At 45.2% G+C, this 19,770-nt stretch overlaps 1 protein-coding gene across 2 annotated transcripts in view; it reads left to right on the plus strand.

Annotated features, from left to right (window-relative positions):
- The window catches only part of LOC135400740 (beta-1,4-mannosyl-glycoprotein 4-beta-N-acetylglucosaminyltransferase-like), a 154,762-nt gene that overhangs the window by 111,503 nt on the left and 23,489 nt on the right, over positions 1-19,770 (plus strand). Inside the window, exon 1 of one of the 2 annotated variants that reach the window (XM_064632621.1) lies at positions 9,822-10,259. The exons of the other annotated variant lie outside the window; for it this stretch is intronic. Within the exon in view, the coding sequence (XP_064488691.1) occupies positions 10,247-10,259 (13 nt within the window). The 5' untranslated portion in view covers positions 9,822-10,246. Of the gene's footprint in view, positions 1-9,821; positions 10,260-19,770 lie in introns of those variants that run through there. 2 annotated transcript variants of the gene reach the window in all.

The following is a 19,770-nucleotide window of genomic DNA, read 5'->3' on the forward strand; positions in this document are numbered from 1 at the left end:
TGAAAAACGCCAACAGAAAAAGACAGTGGACAAACTGAGTCACCCTTGACTGATCGTGGCAAAAAAAATATATATATATAAATAAATAAATATAACAAGCATATTGGATGAAGAGAAGCTCACTAGCCTGAGGAAAGAACGTCCCAAAACAGAAAAACAGCTCTCCGAATAGGGATCCCGGAGAAAACGTTCGCGAGGGAATGGCAGCGCATTTCCATGGGCGGAAGAAACGTTCGTGGCCATTTACCCCAGTATTTCTTCTTTTTCTGTTATTTTATTTGTTACATGATCCTCAACGGCCCTCGCGGGCATTGCATGACGGAGGGGCCAAATGTCACTGATTATGATTGAAACTCATTTAAACGAAGATAAAACAGACAAACAAGTGTACGATGGTAGGTGCAGAATAACAGCATTCTTCACGTGAGCCATGTCATGTGTACATACTATATCCAGAGGAAGGGCGTTCCATTCAGCTGTAGCTTATTTTTCAACATTTAACATAATCATGTAAAATTTTGTCACAAGTTCCTGCACATTGCAACATCAGCAATTCTGAAAGCGACGACGGAAGTTTGATATCTCGAGTGGTTCATAAACCTAAATCCTTTGCTACAGCAGTTTTTATTTTATTTTATGGCATAGCCGCCACAAAATAATAACAACAACGATACATGAATGGTGATGAAGTGAGATGCTTCGCCACAAAATAAGTGCGTTGTATGTGCACAGAATGACAATATTTTCCTCAGAAATTGGTTGTACAGCCCCGTCAGTCTATTGAAAAATTCCTAATCGCGTGGCCAAACGGGCGCATTTCTTCCAGGGACGTCATCTCCCGGCAGTTTTTCTTCGGTGACATTCTTTTCCCACACCCGTTGCGGTACAAGCGCCTCAAATTCGTGTGCGGGAATTCTTGGTGCACAGTCAGGGCCGCGAAGGACGGCGTGTTTATTTTTTATCTTGTGACATTTGCATTGTTTGCGGTGCTGAACACATGTCACTACCACTGAACCACTCATTTTTTCAACTTTTTTTATTTGTGCAGTCCCAACGCCTGTGCGTTTACAGAAGATGGGACCACCGATGAGTCAAAATCGAATGCCACAAACTTGGACACCGAGGAACAGCCATCTTCTCAGGAGAACGACGAAGACCACGGTTGTGATCATGCTGTGCAAAGTGCAAACGAACGCGTGTAAGACGACTTTGACCCGCCACCACCTCTCACCAACGCCCCTACAACACCGAGACAGAGTGCCACAATGTCCTACGAAGAGACCCCCCCTTCAACTGCGCCGAGCAACGAAGGAGAAAGCGCTGCTGCAGCACCGTTCATGAACGTAAATGCCAGTGATGTGATCTCGTCAGAAAGCAGTGGGGCCCAAAGAACCACGTTAGTAATTGACCTGCCACGAGTGCTCCAAGAATACGGACGGGCCGCACTGAACCACGTACAGGAGTGCGTGTTTTGTGGCCAACTTCAGTTCCACAAAGAGGTCAGAGTCGGGCTCGGTGTTACATTAGAGTACCGCTGCTCCAAGTTTCCCCTGTGCAATTTCCGTCAATTCGTGAGAGCACAACCGGCATTGACAGTAGAAAACAGCCTCAATACAGCTATTGTCCGAGGATGCCTTTCTATCGGGATTGGATACGCGCAAGCTCGAGAGCTGACAGCTTCGGTTGGTCTCCCTTTCCTTTCGTACAATCTGTACCAAAAGTGTGAAACAAATGTCGGCGGCTGCCTTCATTTAGCGACATTGGACTCTATGAAGGCTGCAGCAGAAGAAGAGATCGAGTTGGCAAAGAAACGCGGCGAGCGCCCTAACTGTGACGGGTTTTGGGAAATACCCGTTATCGTAGACGGAGGATGGAGCAAGAGGTCGTTTGGGCACAGCTACAATGCGAACAGTAGGGTCGCCGTTATTGTGGGCAGGTACACCCGAAAAATAGTGTACCTCGGAGTGAGGAACAAATACTGCACAACTTGCCGACGTGCTGAGTCAGGGGGAATGTATCCTCTTTCTGTTTAATGCCTACGTGGATGATATTGTAAATTGCTCTCCCTTGCCTACTTTCATAATGTACGCCGATAATACAAGTGTGTTCCTGTCCGCCTTTGATATCGACCACACTCCGCAGAGAAGCCAAACGTACATTGTCTGCTCTATTCAAGTGGTCAGAGGTCAACGGTCTTGTGATAAACACGCATAAGACGAAAACCTCTTCCGTTCGAAAAACAAACCTGTTAAAAATTTAGACCTCCGTCTGGGTGGAGCCAGCATACCTTAAACTCGCTCGATAAAGGTGCTTGGTGTTACTTTAACCGACATCATGTCTTGGGATGAACATATAAATGATATACTGAGAAAGGCCTCCAGGGGTATAGGAGTACTAAGTAACATCAGGCACTCATTCCCAGCACCCGTCAAATTATTAATGTTTAACAGCTTGATTATGTCACACATTCTGTATTGCCACCTAGTATGGGGAACAAGTACAAAAAGCAACGTAACGTCGCTTTTATCACTGCAGAAAAAGGCGATACGGTTAATCGAGAATGTAACTTTTGATCATCCCACTGGGCTATTTGTGAAACACGGAGTATACTTTATGGCTACCTGCTCGGCAAACATTATATTGTCCAGAGACGATCACCGGATACGCAGTTTTTAGCACTCTGTGACTTACGAGCACACGTTCCTCATTATCATGCACGTGTATCTCCTGAGTGGGTTGTCCCCTTGTGTCGTACTAGTTATGGGGAACAATTACTTCGTGTCACTGTACCAAGGTTACTAAATGAAATGCAAAGTCGCAATCTTCATCTGAATGCTATTACGATTAGAGCATTGAGAGACTTTGTTTTAGATTAGTTATTTATGAATTGGTCGTCCTGTTTTGCCTCTTTTACTTTGTACGTCCTCCGTTCCTTGCGAACAAAGGGTGCACGTGTTAATATTCAGTATAACTTGTCTTCTGTGTATTATTGATGTAAAACGATATAGCTTCTCCACTTTGTCCTTTCTTCTTGTTTTTTTTTTTCCTTCTTATTCTTTCTGTATCCACCATGTTGCTGGTCATTGTGGGGGGCCGAGCCTCGTCAAGCGCCTTACTGCTGCTTTTTGCTCGTTCCCCTCGCACCATGTATCTACGAGGGTGGTTCCATAAGTTTCCGGCCCGACCAACTTTTAATAGTCATAGAGACGAAACAAGTGTATCACTTTTCGACATAGTCACCCTTAACTTCGATGCACTTTTGACACCTTTCAACCAGCATTCTTGTACCCTTGAAAAAATAGTCCGAAGTTTTGTCCGCGATATGCTGGAAAACTGCCTCTTGCACCTCACTATCGTTTTGAAATCTCTGTCCTCTGAGATCCCTCTTCAAGTTTGAGAATAGGAAGTAGTCACTCGGTGCCAAGTCTGGACTGTAGGGTGGGTGGTGGATTTCTTCGAAGCCGCACTCCTTCAGTGCAGCCTTGGCAACAGAAGCCGTGTGGACAGCGGCATTGTCCTGCAGCAACCGGACACCTCGACTCAACCTGCCGCGCCCCTTTTCTTTGATGGCGTCTCGCAGTCGGTGTAGGAGTGAAGCATAATAAGTCGCATTCACTGTGGTGTTCCTCTCTTTGAAGTCGATGAGGAGGATCCCGTGACAATCCCAAAATATTGTTGCCATGATCTTCTTTGTGGATTGTGTGACCTTGGCTTTTCCTGGGGGGTGCTTCTCCTGGTTTGCGCCATTCCATCGACTCCTATTTTGAAAGGGGATCATAGTAGAGCACCATAGTCTCATCCCCTGTGACAGTTGACTTCAATATTTCTTCTTCGCTCTCTTGACAGAGCTCCAAAAACTCTGGCACAGATGACGCGCTGTTGCTTTTGAACTGACGAGAGAAGTCGTGGCACCCATCTCGCACTGGCCTTTTTCATGCGAAGGCCCTCGCCGATGATGCGAACAACGGTTGTTTTGGAAAGCCCCAGTCTTTCTGAGATTTCCTTCACCTTCAGACGCCTAACGCTCAGCACTTCCTCCTCGACAACAGACAAATTTTCTTGTGTCACCACTTCCACTGGACGACCATCGCGTGGATCATCTTCAATGGACTCTCGCCCCAGTTGAAACTGCTTAGCCCTGTCTTTTACCGTTGTGTACAACGGAGAGGCTTCCCTGTACACGTTGTCCAGTCGCGCTTTAATTTGTTTAGGCGAAAGTTCCTGTTTTGTCAAGAATTTTATGACAACGCGGTACTCGATTTTTTTTTCATTTTAACTGAAGAGTGCAACCTGGCTGTTTGAAATGCCGCTCTCCAACCGACAAAAGCATGGAGAGGGTTGAGGGTGGTGCTCCGGCCCTCCAACAGATGGCGCCACGCGTCCTTAATCGCATTTTCAAATTCGCGCGTATTTTCTACCTCGGGCCGGAAACTTACGGAACCACCCTCGTATGTATATGGTGCCAAATAAGATTGAATTGAATTGAATTTAAATGGTCACAAAGCGTGGATGTCGTATTAACGAGTGTCATATTTACGAAAAAGAGTTACATGGGGAGGCCATTGAAAGGGAAGTGTTCCCGAGAAAAATGGTCATAAAGCGTGGATGTCATAGTAATTAACGAGTGTCATATTAACGAAAAAGAGTTACATGCGGAGGCCATTGGGAGACCCCCTAGCTATGGGGTAGCGTTCCACACCTAGAGTGGAAAACCTCCCCACTTCATCATCACAATATATATGTTGTTGCTGTTGGGAGGGAACTGTTCCCAAGAAAAATTGTCGTAAAGCGGGGATGACGGCGGGGATAGGTGATATCGGACAGATACTTGTAAAAAGAAAGTCCGTCGATTGGCGCACCCGTTCGCGAATTATTTAGCCCGGGGATTTAACTGAAACACCCGGTATATTGAGACGCTTGCAGAAGTACATAAGCGAATTGACGTCGTTCCAGGAAAAAGCGAACAAGATACGAGACAAAATAAAAAGCGTTCTGGTACACGAACCCGTGATCTATATAGTCGTCCAGGTAATATGGCGATTTCCAGGCTTGCATCGAGTCGCCGAACCTCCCAAAGTATATAAGCAATGCCCCGCTGACTTCTGGGTATGATGAGCGGTCTTTCGGAGCTTATAAACTATTCAGGGAGCTAATTACTGCAGCTTGATCCTACGGACAAATCCCAAGGGGCGTATAATCGCTCTGCGTTAATCACGAAACGATCGCAAACCATACCGATATCATTCATACAGCCAGTAATGCACCAATCCAGAGCACGAACGTATTCTAAGAGACCAGGGATTTCGTTGGATGCTATACGGGGTGACGTCGTATTCACATCCACAGGGGAGCAAATGCTCTCTCACCTCAATATTCGACGACAGAGGTTTTCCCCCACCTCGTCTCATCTCAATTATTTTCCTTGTTGTTTGTATAGCGAAGTCCTTATAATTACGTTGTTGTCAGCCCCATTTCTTTCTTTACCACATCAACAACAACAACAATAAATGAAGAAGTGATGATGACCACATCAACATTACATTGCTGTGGTCACTTTCTCTGTTTCTCCGTTTGGACTAGCGAGCCGTTTTTTTTTTTTTTTGTGAGGCTAACCTTTCCTTTCTCTCTTTTTCTTTTTAATAAACATACCCCCCTCGCTTACCGTACGTGTATCAATGCATGAGGAGAAAACGCTGCAGTACAAATTTGCAATCGGGCAGTAAACCATGCACAATGCATGACAATGTGCTCTCGGGGGCGGAAGCACGCTACGGCAACAATTGGCGGCTCATATCTTAATTAACATCAGGCGCGTTAGTTAACTTTTGTTGCTTGAAGAGAAAGGAGTGGCTAATCTCATTTGCAGAAATGAAACACGCAGCCTGGGGAAACAGGAACAGCTCCTCTTTCGAAAACCCGTCAAGTACAAGAAAAGTTCGTGACCTAAAGTTAATCTTTTTCGATGTCATGTAAGCTTAATTCTGATTACCACATGCCGGTTTCATTTTTGCGGTTTCGTATACAGCTTGTCTCTATTCTTTAAAAATTTAACATCTTCATTGATTGATAGGCGTAATGATTTTTTTTTTTTGTCAGTAGAGGATTGTTCCTTCATCACATCTGAGTCTTCTCCTGAAAATTTTGCTTACCGCAATCTTTTTTGTGGAAAATTTTACTCGCCTTATCTCAGCCCAACGTCTGTGAGGTGATGACGTCCTCACTTTCATCTGCCTTCATAGGGATCCCTGCCTCTTTTCACAACAATGGGAGCATGCTAATGACGATCGAATATGTGAAACGCAATGCCGTGCATGATCAACCAACAACAACCACTACATGAATGATTATGGATGATTATGGGATGAGGTGATTCACCGCAACAATTGCGGTACCATACCTCAGTGCCTGTGGGTTAGTACATGAGTGGGATGACGATGAAAAAGATGAGGCATACGCACTCGCACACACACACACATGACAGACGCAAATGAGATATCACACACGTGGGTGCGTCGTAACTGATGGGATAGTAGTTCATCCATGCATGATCAACCAATGCATAAAATTGTGCGCCTAAAGCCAGCAGTGTTACACATCAGCGACACACAAGACGGAGAACACGTGACAGGATGACTGGTTTTTGTAACTCCCATATAGTGCCAGGTACATTGCTTCAACTGGTGATAGAAAGGAACAAATTATTTGTAGTTTGAGTCATGTACCTTGATTCTGACCCGCGGCGGGAGGTAAAAAGTTATGTGGATGAAGGAACTTGTTGTTCACAATAAGAATATTGATGGCGGTCAAATATGTGGGCGGTGGGGGTTTACCTATTTAATCTACAGTTTCTACTTTCTAAAGTCTCATGGGGCTACATAAAACAGCAGGCCTGAAATGAAGTTTACGGCGGTTTCTCCGTTTGGGGACATTTTCTCGTACGCTTTTCAGGAGAAAACCTTCCTCACAATTTCTTGTATTGCAAACTGTTAGGATGGAACACCTATAGAAGGTGCCCATCTTTTCCTACACTAACCTACTGCATCCTTAAATTTAACATTTAACCCCTGATCGGTCCCACAAAGGGACATTTCATTGCCTTTGCACTCGAGTCCGACAGTACGTCCTCGAAGCGTCATGCCATGCCTCTTGTGCGTGTCTAATAACTGCTATGACCCCGATCCATCCCCATACACTTACCATGTTGCTTACCTGTATGCTCCTTCTTCTTTCCCTCCTGTTCTGATTAATGTAATTTAAATTGAATGACCCAATGTTGCAACTTAAAATCCCTGCATTGCCAGGATTTTTTAAAAATTTCCTCCCCTAGTCTAACTTTTTTTTCTCTGCATAGCCGTGATCGAATATAGAAACTAATTTTTGAATTAACGACGGCCCCTGATAAGTTGTTTCGGCAGCCACTAATTGGTATAGCTTTCTTCCCCTTCCATTCAATTTGGTAAGGTGAAAACCCATTGCTTCTTCAAGGGTCAAATTATGTAAACCCAAATATGTTCTAACAGATTCCCATAGTCTTCTGGCCATCATGCATTCAAATACGGCATACCTGACCGTTTCTGGTTGGGGTCAAGCAACACTATTCCCATCCGGGGACTTTTTCCACATATAAAAATTTGTACCTTACGGTGATGATCTCTTGTGCAATTTTCCAAAGTAAGCTTCTGTTGGTACTTTCCAGCCAGAATTGACTGATCCTTTCCCACGCCTGGGAAACTAAGGCGCTGTTTGGGTTTTCCTCTTCTTTAATCCGTAAGACCCCGTGGATTTTTTTTTTTTGCTTTGTACGCTAATAATCCTCTTTGTCGTTTACCTTTTCTAATTCACAGTCTTTTCCGTTTTTGTAAAACCAGGGCAGGTAGGCAGACTTTGCACCAGTAAGACCTACTCTGTCTGGTTTAAAAATTCTGATAGTGCATTGCCCAACCGAAATTTTGCGTGTTCTTCACCCAGCCCGTTCCGCTCTAAAGCGTTGTAGAGCGCTTCCGCCTTGGCTAGCTTAAATACATCACGCACTCCAATTCCCCCTTTTCCTTACTTAGCATCATCTTTTCTTGTTCCAACCATTGAGTACTCCCAGAGCCGTAGCGACGGGGGTGCAAGTGGGGCAGCCGCCCCACGCGCCCTCGCCAGAGAGATCGCCGAACGGCAGGCCCTGGCAGGTTGGTTTGACAGTATAAAGCGGGAAAGAAGAAAATTTGAATTTACGATCCCGGCAGTGCAAGTAAGGGCTTACAGGGCTTACAGGGGGGTGCTTCAGATTTGCCTTGCCCTTGGCGCAAACTCGCCTCGCGACGGCTCTGCGTCCTACTAATTCCAGATGAAATGAAAGATATTTTTTCCTGAATTTCTTAGCTACCGCCCTTCTGAATCCCTCTACGCCACACAAGTACGTCCATTCGGAATGATTAGCGAGTTCGCTATCCTTGCTCGAGTGTGCAGAGGTATGTCTATTTTTCCAAATTTTCCCATAATATCACTGCCCTTCCGTATTTTATCTTTGCAATTGCTATCCGCGAAACCCATTCTGTTCAATTGGACCCCCAGTATTTTTATTTCCTCCGTCGTTTTAACGGCCAGCTCCCTTCTTGGTTGTAGGCCACCCAAGTATAAACAAGCATATTTTTTCCTATTGATACCCCACTCTTATCCCACTCTTCTATATTACGTTTATAGTTTCTAATACCGATCTTTCATCTTTTACCATGCTACAGACGGATCGTCCGCGTAAGCAATGGTTGCTTTGTCGTTCGTTGCGTTGTCGTGTTGCCTTGTCGAGACTGCATCCGACTATCATGGTTAATTTTGTTCAATAGCGAATCAAAGGCTATAATATACAGTAAAGGGGACAGCAGGCAACCCTGTATGACCCCCGTCTGTATGTCAAAGTATGCACTTACGACGCCGTTAACTGCCACAGCACTCGTAGGAGCTCTGTAAAGTGTTTTATGGTCCCTATAAGTTCGCTTTGAATATTCATTTTTTCTATTTCCTGGAAAAGGAAGTCCTATCTCACTTCATCAAACGCTTTTTCCTGGTCTACTGCTTGGAGAACTCCTTCTATTTTTCTGTCCGCATGCAGCCCACGTAATTATATCGCTCACTTCGGATAATTTTATTCTGTTGGTGTTTCTACCTACTACCCCAGCCCCCTGAAATTTCGAAATTATACTGTGCATATCAGTTTCTAGTCCGTTTGCTATTTAGCCAGAATTTTTAAGTCCCCACTTAACAGAGTAATGGGCCTGCTGGCCTCCAAGTGTTACCTGTTACAATCGGCTTTGCGATCAAGATGATGTGCCCCTTTAAAAAGTTTAATCCGAAATCCCCCTTTTAAGCCCCTCATTGAAGACATTCTCCAGCACCGGTACCAGTATGTTACCCAAACCTCCAAAGCTCACGAGAAATTTCGTACATAATTTTCCAAAATTCCCGCACTGTATGGACCATGGTATGGACACTGCTATCGACGACACAGCGCGCGCGAGGGGGTGAAACCAAGCGAAGCAAGATCACGCGCTAGAACAAGCCAGGCAAGTAGTGTCGTCTGTTGTTCATTCAGGAAACTAGTTCTCTCGTTGCGTTCGCTCTGCCATCTGCATGTCGCACAGAAAATTAACTCGATGTTTTCCGAATTCTCTGTTCGAAATTCACTGCGTTTCATAATAAGTAATTCGTGCTCTCGATATCCTTGAATTAAACGTGTACACACATTGCAAATAAACCAACTTGCGGTTACAATTTCTTCTCTACAGCTGGGGAACTAGGGAGAGTACGCGGTCGTCTAGGAAGCAGGGTTTTGAATTGCCGTCGCGGTAGGTCAAGGGTGTGTGCTTTGTGCCGTTTTATTAGGATATCAGGATAGGTCATTTCATAAAATACATTCGCCAAATGCTACTGTCGCCCACGTCTTTTTCTTTCGGCGCGAGCAGGAATGTTCAACGTGAACGCAGTCAACCTGTTACCAGGTGTTTTGAGCGCAACTTTCTCCCTGTCTAGGGGCACTGTGACACGATCTAGGGACATCACTAGGGAATTTCGAAACAAGGTCGCTGAATCACTGGTTCTACATGTGTGGGTAGCTTTCTGTAAGTGTTCTGCATGGTGCTTCACAGGTACATGTTGCATTTCTTCGTAATGCCGGACGGATCGCGTGTTACGAAGGCTGGATATTCCTTTTAACGTTATCATCTTCTGATTTTCATGGAATCAACGCGAGGAACGCCAAAAAATGACAGCTACAGGTGAGCATGGTGTCGTACATTTGAATGAATGATCCACACGCCGTAGTCTCGTTTATGCAATTAGCTCTTACGTTGAATCTTCGTTCAGTTAACAGTTGTCAGTGTGTGGTCAGTGCTAAACGACCGTTTAGTACTGGCTGTGTGTATAGTATCTAAAGCTGTGTGAGGAATACTTCAGCGCGTGAATTGGGTGCCTCAGTGATTTCATGTGCACGACAGCCTGATATCTTTGAGGATGACTCCACGAAAGATGCAATTTCCCGCTGAATTGTGCTCTTGCGAACATTCAGGTTTTGAGAGGTTATTCTGTTTTCGAACCTGTTTGGAACTGTGTCCGCCAGACACATGATTTCCACGTTGATATTTAGTTATAACAAACAGAAAATAACTAAGTTGGACAGTTGGCATTCTATAGCGCTGTCGCATTGACTCGAAAGTTGATGTGTGTGCAATAATGCTTTTGCAACAATACTGGGCACTGTCTCCCGAAGAACCGGTGACTCGCGCACCGTCGATAGAAGTGCACCTGTGCGGTATGTGTACCTAAAGCCTTCACTGTATCCGGCTTGAGCGAAGGAAGAAGTGCTGGGCTGGAACTGTGTGTTTCCTGTCCTCGAGCATTTCAGCTCTGTTCGGATGACTGCTATTTCTGAAGCTCTGAAAACTGCAATTGAGCCCGATTTTATTTATTGGCACATTTAATTTATTTATTCGATGATTGAAAAACTCCAATTGCCAGGAGGCATTTTACAACGACTGCCTGAATTTCTGGCCAGTGTTGCAGCAAGCTGCCAGCACTTGGTAACTTGCAATCGAAATGACACTAGAATTACTATATTCCAATTGTTTTGGACTGCCACAGCTTTTGCAACCTACACCTCACAGAGCTCCTCTCCCAGGCAAAAAAAAAAAAAAAAATGAAAGCGGAATTTGAAGTGGGATATAGCAGAACCACTTGGTCAGCAAATTGATTGCACTTTATCGCACTTGCGAGTCCATTCGCTGCGTATTTCTAAAGTGTTCTGTCGATGTATTATATAATGTTTTGCTTGGCATTTGACCATGAAACATCCTGTTCTTACCTGTTACTTCTTAGAGGTCGCAAGTGTGTTTACCAGCAACATTCGGGTACCAAAATTGCGTGAACGTTGGCCGATCTGAAAATGTGTCACAAAATGGGGTTGACAGCAGCTTGGTCGCATACGGGACAAAAATTAATTTTTGACAAGACGTGTGGGATAATTGTCTGGCACTGTCTCCACGTTGTACGGTGTATGTATTTTTGGGCAGTAAAGCAGCCTATCCTTGTCTTTTCAAAGCTACGTCCCACGCTGGGCTCCGAAATTCACGAGTTAGCCGTTTGTTCTCAGGAAAGAATAATAGAGGGATCAGTCAGTAATCATAAAGCTAGTTCTTGGAAAACAAAAATGTAAAGAAAAAAAAAAGAAAACATGCTACCACGAATGAGCGCAAATAAATAAACGAGCTCACAAGTTAAAGGGCTTCACGTGAAATTCGGCGCACTCGGGCTTCGCGGATCCTTCGATCCCCGTGACGAGAGATAATGTCTAGCCGTTTGTCTGTGTATACAGCATTGTCCCGACGTTGACTGGTACATGGCGTTTCGCCAGTGTTGTGTAATATCTCACAGAGTCGGCTGGCAGTTTATGCAATAGCCGACGCGATACTCCGTCATATTTATGTGACGTTGAGTTCAACTGTCTTTTGGCCCATTGACCACCTCTTTGTTTAACCTACCCCCATTTTAACTTGGAGCGCGAGAGAATGGACGCGGGGGATGCGGAAAAGTGGTCAGACGGTCGTACCGGCAACACCGGCAGAACTGGCTTTCAAGGCTACTCGGGGGGTATTCCTTGAACTGTACAGGTGGGCAAAAGGGCGATTTCACTCCTAAAACACAACTTCACCATATAACGCCAGATCAGAGCGTTATCTGGTGAAGTTCCAACCATTAACCATTAGTAATTCTTTACACAGAATGGTACTGATTCGCGGATAACGTGCAAGGCATTGTGTTTGTTCATCCTACACTGTTGAAAATGAGGGGGGGGGGGGGGGTCGAGGTAGCTTGCCGTTGTCGGCCGCACTCAAGTGGGCATCGGCACTTCACCACATAGCACGCTCCTAGCCAATCATCGTCTTGAGCGATATCGTTATCTGCCCTGATTTGTCGGAAATGGAAACCGTACGCCTTTTTTGTGACACTTATGCTGTTCATAATTCTCACAAAAACGGCGTACGCCCCCCGTTTTCAACAAATCAGGGAAGATCACGAGATCATTCGAGATAATGCTTGGCTAGGAGCGAGCTATGCGGGGAAGTTCATTTTTGAGAGTGTGGGTAGTGCGATGATTTTTTGTGACAATTTGCGTAACTGCATAAGTGTCACGAAAAGACGTGAGCTTCCCCTCTTCGACAAATTATGGGGGAGAGCGATGTCATTCGGGATGATGACTGGAGCGCGCTGTGAGGTGAAGTACCACTCTTGAAACAGAACTTCACCGCATAGGACGCTCTTAGCCAAGAACCATCCCGAACGACAGCGTTCTGACCCCTTATTGTTTAAAAACGGGATGCGTACGCCTTTTTGGGACACTTATGCAGTTATAATAATTGTCACAAAAAGGCGTACGTCCCGCACTTTCCACAAATCAGAAGTGATAAAGGTGCCATTCTGTGCAATGGCCTTCACTGTGCTATGCGGTGAAGTTCTGTTTTAAGAACGCGTTTTAAGGTTGTTTTACAGTTTTTTCTTTCTCTATTTTTTTTCGCCAACACCAACATCATTTACACTTTTTTTCTGCTTCGTGTCCAGACGCCTTGTTAGTCCAGCACTCAATAAAACTGAAAAGATGGCGGCTGGCTCGAAAATATACATCTTAGCACAAACCTTGAGCTTGAGGACCAAAATACAGACTATAAGACGACACAGAACTCAATTTTTGAGCCCTGCGCTGTAAAAACAGAGCTTCACCGCATAGCACGCTCCTAGCCAACCTTATGGTTGGCTACGTTGGCTGGTTCATCTCGAAGAAAGTTGTTATTCGGGATTATATCATCCCGAATAACATTCTCTTCGTTTGTTTGATGAAAACGGTCTGCGTATGCCAAATTACTGGCAATTATGAACTTATAATGTCACAAAAATGGCGTATGCCCTCCGTTTTCAACAAATCAGGGGAAAGAACGATGTCACTCAGGCTGATGGCTGACTACACTCTCAAAAATTAACTTCACCGTATAGCACGCTCGCAGCCAACCATCATCTCGAATGATATCGTTATCTGCCCCGATTTGTTGAAAACGGGAGGTGTACGCTTTTTTTTGTGACAATTATGAACAGCATCATTGTCACAAAAAAGGCGTACGCCTCCCGTTGTCACTAAATCAGGGCAGGTAACTATATCATTCGAGATGATGGTTGGCTACGAGCGTGCTCTGCGATGAAGTTCATTTCTAAGAGTGTAGGAGCGTGCTATGTGATGGAAGTTCATTTCTAAGAGTGCACTCTTAGAAATGAACTTCATCACATAGCACGCTCCTACACTCTTAGAAATGAACTTCATCACATAGCACGCTCCTACACTCTTAGAAATGAACTTCATCACATAGTACGCTCCTACGCTCTTAGAAATGAACTTCCCATCACATAGCACGCGCCTACACTCTTAGAAATGAACTTCATCACATAGCACGCTCCTATAGGAGCGTGCTATGTGATGGAAGTTCATTTCTAAGTGCAGGAGCGTGCTATGTGATGAAGTTCATTTTTAAGAGTGTGTGTCGCGTCGTCTCTGGGTTTTGGTCCTCAGTCTCGTTCTGTTTTATATTATTCTGGTTCTTTCTGCAAGCGCAATTCGCACACAAGCTTACGGCGCGCACACATAAAATCACGCCCACCACTAGTTGGGTCTGCCTTTTACACAATGCCGACATAAATAATTTTCGTGTCACAGGTATATGGATCTTCCCTTGCGGCACATTGTGCTGTCACATTCCTCACATGCAGTGATTAAAACTGGTTCGTGAGAAAGCGACTGTCGGAGCGCGATACACTCGTTCTCACGGAACAATGGCGTTACGTAGCGCTCGGAGGAGAGCTTCACGGTGGGTTGGGATGATACCCACTTTGTTTGTAAGCATGAAGTGGATCTCAACAGCCTATTGTTTGAACAGATAAGCACTCCTCTCGTTCCATTCAGCCTGAAGGTGTCTGTCAGCGAACGCGTATTGACGCCCTGCACACTTTCTAAAGCATCACGCCAGTGAAAGCGAATATCATTGGGTGGTTTCATGGGAGACTGTTGGTACCGTTACCGATATTGAAGCGAAAAAAGGAGCATATTCCTGAACTGAAAGAAATGGAGCAGCAGACCCATATTCGGGCGTCACCGAGCTCCACAACGCAGCTACCTCTCTCTCTCTCTTGGTGTACCGTTAACGTGAAGGAACAGAACTTCACCACAGGGGACAGAACTTCACCATTGCCCTGAATGATACCGTTATCAGATTCGCGGAAAGCACGGGGCGTACGTCTTTTTGTGACGTTTATCACAACTGCATAAAAAGGCGTACCCTTCCTGTTTTCCATAAATCAGGCAAGAGAACGATGTCACTCGAGGTGACGGTTGGCTAGGAGCGTGTTATGCGGTGAAGTTATGTTTTAGGAGTGTACTGTTCACGCTGAAAGCCAACCATGACACCGTTATCATTCCTGATTTGTAGAAACTGCGGGACGTACGCATTTTTGTGACAATTAACGTAAGTGCACAAGTGTCACAAAAGGGCGTAGGTCTCTCGGATTCAATCAGTCAGGGGAAGGCACGATGCCATTCGGGATTATGGTTGGCTTGGAGCATGTTACGCGGTGACGCTCTGTTTTCAGAGTGTACCGGAACCAGTCGCACCGTTGTGTGAATCAGAATCTCGTCCATTGATTGGTTGCGGGAGATAAGGTTATTCGAAGTCCACGCTATGTCATCGATTTGCTATGCACGCTCTAAAGCGGAACTTCACCGCACAACACGACAAAGAACAAATCGTCATGCAGGATGATGCCGAGCACTTTTTGTTAATTTGTTGGGGGAGAAGTACGCCTTACTGTGTCAATTTGATTGACTGTTAATTGGTACAGAAAAGCGTACACCCAAGCTGCACAACATCTTGGCCCAATATTGCACCAATATTGGCAATGCCGGCCCACAAATGGTCCAATATTGGGCCAATATATTGTGCTGCTTGAGCACTTCCGATTAAAAAAAAAAAAAAAAAAAGAAAGAGAATGACGGTTTGTTCTTTGTCGTGTTATGCGGTGAAGATCTGTTTTACAGCGTGAAACCTGTGAAACCATTATTGGGTCAAACTATGAGCCTTACCTAGCTGCCATTTATAGTTTGCCTCAGACGAGCACTCCCCATAGATAAGGAGAATTCGTGGCTTTACGCTGGCAAGACAGCTATGGGAACACGGCGGGGGTGGAAATATATATCTGAATTTGCAATGAGCCATAAATATTTCATGTGAAACGCGATATATCGATAAATATCGATTAAAATCATCATGGGTTCATCCTATATACACTCGAAAAACTGAACTTCACCGCATAGCACGCTCTGCGCCAACCATTGCCACGAATGATTGGGTTATCGCTTCTGATTCGAGGAGAGAGAGAGGCGTACGCCTTTTTATGTCAATTATCATATATCCAAATTGACACAAAAAGGAGTACGCCTCCCTCTCCCCTCGAATCAGAAGCGATAACCGTATCATTCGTGGCAATGGTTGGCGCAGAGCGTGCTATGCGGTGAAGTTCAGTTTTTAGAGTGTACACCGTAACACGCGTATACACCGTTTTCTTGTGGACGTTACCGTATTGAAAGCGCTAGCCGAGGGAGCACTTGAAAACTGTTGTTTATCGCCCCCGCCAGAGAGAAGGAAAGCACACGTGCTGTGTGCTTCCATCCTGGTATCCCGGCATCGCTTTCCTCCTCTCTGGCTTGTGCTGCATTCTTAGTAATGAACTTCACCGCATAGCACGCTCCTAGCCAGCCATCATCCCGATGTATATTGTTATCTTGTTGAAAACGGGAGGAGTATGCCTTTTTGTGACAATTATGAACAGCATAACTGTCACAAAAAGGCGTACACCTCCCGTTTTCAACAAGTAAGGGCATATAACGTTATCATTCGAGATGATGGTTGGCTAGAAGCGTGCTATGCGGTGAAGTTCATTTGGAAGAGTGTGGCTGCGAAAGCGCTGGGTGTAAGACTGACTGGAAAACGGTGTTATGCACCGTCGTGCACAATTATGAACCGCATAATACAACAAAAATGGCGTACGCCCCCCGTTTTCAGCAAATCTGGGGAAAGAACGATGTTACTCGGGGTGATGGTAGGCTAGGAGCGTGCTACACCCTTAGAAAAAAAGGATGGAGCAGTTACACCTTTGAGTAGGTAATAGTTGTCGCATATGCTGTACCTGAAATGTTGCAAAGTTCTACCTGCTACCTACGAATGATAGGGTTACCGCTACTGATTCGGTGAGCGAGGGGGGCGTACGCCTTTTTGTAGCAATTTGGATATATGACAATTGCTTTTGGCGCCGTTTTACACCCTTTATCAGACAATCTGTTGACCTATATGTGGTAACTATAGAAGTTACCACCTTTTCACACCTTTTTTTCTTAAAGTGATGTGTTGTGAAGTTCATTTTTAAGAGTGCAGGACACACATAAAAGGAAGCTGAGTTTCGGGCGACCTCGAAATTCCGTGCTCATTCTCGTGCGCACGTCACCGTGCACACGTGGAAAAAAGCCCCAGGTGGTCCAAATTATCCGCAGTGCCACCCTGCCGTACGTGCAACATGTCGCCACACTGCGCAGACAGACCTTACGTGTACCACTACCTCATTACCTTCCCGTGCGACGCTTGTAACTGTTGAGTAGCGAAAAACACCGCGATTGACGTACACTCCAAAACGGAAATTGATCACATAACGCGTTCCTTCCTCTGTCATCCTATGTGTTGAAACTCCGTTTAAAACAGCACTTCACGACATAACACCCTGAGGGCCACCGCTTGCACAGGATGACACGGTTATCATTCCTAATTTGTGGAAAGCACCGGGCGTGCGCCTTCTTATAGCAGTTAATATAACTACACAAGTGCCACAAAAAGGCACACGTCGGCTGTTCTCAAGGATTCGGGCGGAGAGAAAGGTGTTATTGCTGCGCTCTAAAAAAAACAGAACTTCGCCACAAAACACGTTTTAAGTGAATCAAGGCGCTGGATGGTACTGTTATGGATACTGATTTGTGGAAAACGCGAGGCGTACGCTTTTTGTGACAGTTAACATATAAGACGTAGCCACAGTCATGCACCTTGCTTGAGGACGTGTCCATAGTGTCTCGTGCATTTCCTCATCGCGATAAATAGTGTCCGATAAGTAGTGTTAAAGGTACTGTAAAGCAGTTGACAAGCATGCTATGCCGGTGATGTGACTAGAGACTTTGTTGCTTCTAAATACCATATGCGGAAACATACGACCGACAACGCGCTATAAATATTTTTAATTTGCCATGAAAGGTGCGGCGTAGTGGAGCGGTGCGACGCCTGGTGTCAAATAACCCCCTGTACAGCGGGCAACACTGAAAATTGGTATTACACACTATTACATCGGAACTTCGTTATTTTAGTAACCATATTATTGGTTTTCCCGTTTACCTATGCATTCTGAAACCCCTGTTAACAGTGTTTTTTGAGAAGTAACCCAGCGCTGGCCGCTGTTCGATGGAGGCTCTTCCTACTTTTCTGCTGCGCCTGCACGCTCCTTCTGTTCGCGGCCTCTTTCGAACGAACAAACTCTCTGTGTGAACCTCTGTGAACAAACAAGTCCCGACGCTGTCTGGCTTCTTGAACGTCTGACACATTTTTTTAACGGCTGAGCATTTCATTTCAGGTCGCTTATCGGTTTATTCTCAGATGTGGATCGTTTTGTGGATTGCAGGGGCGGATTTTATGGTGGATTGTGGTGGATTGTTATCTCGGGCCAAGTGTTATACGCATGCAATGTGGTTGCCGCCGTCAGGAGTACGGATTCGTTTCGAATACCTAGTACAGTGGTGCCCGTAATCTTTAATTGTAATTTTCTAATTAATTGCACCGTCGATTGGAATGAAACTTGCGCAGTTTTTGTCCTGGTGGCTTGGACTATCGAACAGCTACACTAAATGACATTTGATCGGTAATGCTTTACAGTACCTTCAATCCTAAAACAGTATCTTACAAAACTGCGTATGTGTCAGAAAAAGGCGTATGCCTCCAGTTTTCAAGAAACTACGTTACGTATTCCAGAGAACGGTGTTATTCGGGACGATGATATTTGCAGGGAGCGTGTTATGCAGTGCAGTTATGTTTTTACGGTGCAGGAGCGTGTTACCTCTATTATTTTGTTATCTGATCGTATCATCATTTGCAAACAAATCACTGGGCGCTTGCAACTTGCGCATTTTTCAGCATCATCCGACTCAGAAAACGCTGCGTGCGCGTCGCGTTATTTATCCCCCTTTCCCCTCTTTCTGCAAGCACTGCTCCTTTTGTTTTCTCGACTTCGCTGTCTGCGTTCGTAACGAACGATCTGTGCTGATGACCCAAATGGCCTTCTTCTTCATCCATTAGTTCCGCATCCTCTGGAGTGCAATCGCAGCGAAGTCGAAATAAACCATCGGGAACGTTTGATAAGGAGGCTGCCACACCCACCACGTTTCTATCGTTCCAACGCTTCTTATCTTGCGGCGCGTTGCTCGCTGATTTATGACGACCGAGTCTCTCTTTTATAATGACGCTCAGGAAGTAACATCTTCGTTCGCGTAATTTGTTGCCATGCACTGAGGGGTCGTTTGTTTGTCACATAAGCCACTAACGTTAGATTCGTATCGAATACATTGGAAGAGCACCGCATACTGCACCCACACTCTTAAAATATACTTCATCGCATAGCACGCTCCTAGCCAACCACCATCTTGCATGATATCGTTATCTGCCCTGATTTGTTGAAAACGGGAGGCATGCGCCCTTTTTGTGACAAATATGAACAGCATAACTGTCACACAAAAGGCGTACGCCTCCCGTTTTCAACAAATCAGGGCAGATAACGATATCATGCAAGATGATGGTTGGCCAGGACCGTGCTATGCGGTGAACTTCATTTTTAAGAGTGCAGGGTCAAGCACTGCATAGAACGGTATAGTAATCACACCTTATTTGACGAGCGCGGACGAGCGCCTTGCTGTTAACTGACCCCCCCCCCCCTTAAAAAACGTACGACTCCTATTTTTGACAAATGGGGACATCAATGTAATTCGAAACAATACGCTATGCAAGTAGGTCAGCTGTCTGTGCAGATCCCCCGCTTCCCTCTCACCTATACTGCCCGTGGAGCGACCTCTTTGGTCCTTCTCCCAAAAAAGGGGGTCACATATCAAGGTTGAGG

Source organism: Ornithodoros turicata, chromosome 7, assembly GCF_037126465.1.
Source record: "Ornithodoros turicata isolate Travis chromosome 7, ASM3712646v1, whole genome shotgun sequence".
In the NCBI taxonomy this organism is placed as follows: Eukaryota; Metazoa; Arthropoda; class Arachnida; order Ixodida; family Argasidae; genus Ornithodoros; species Ornithodoros turicata.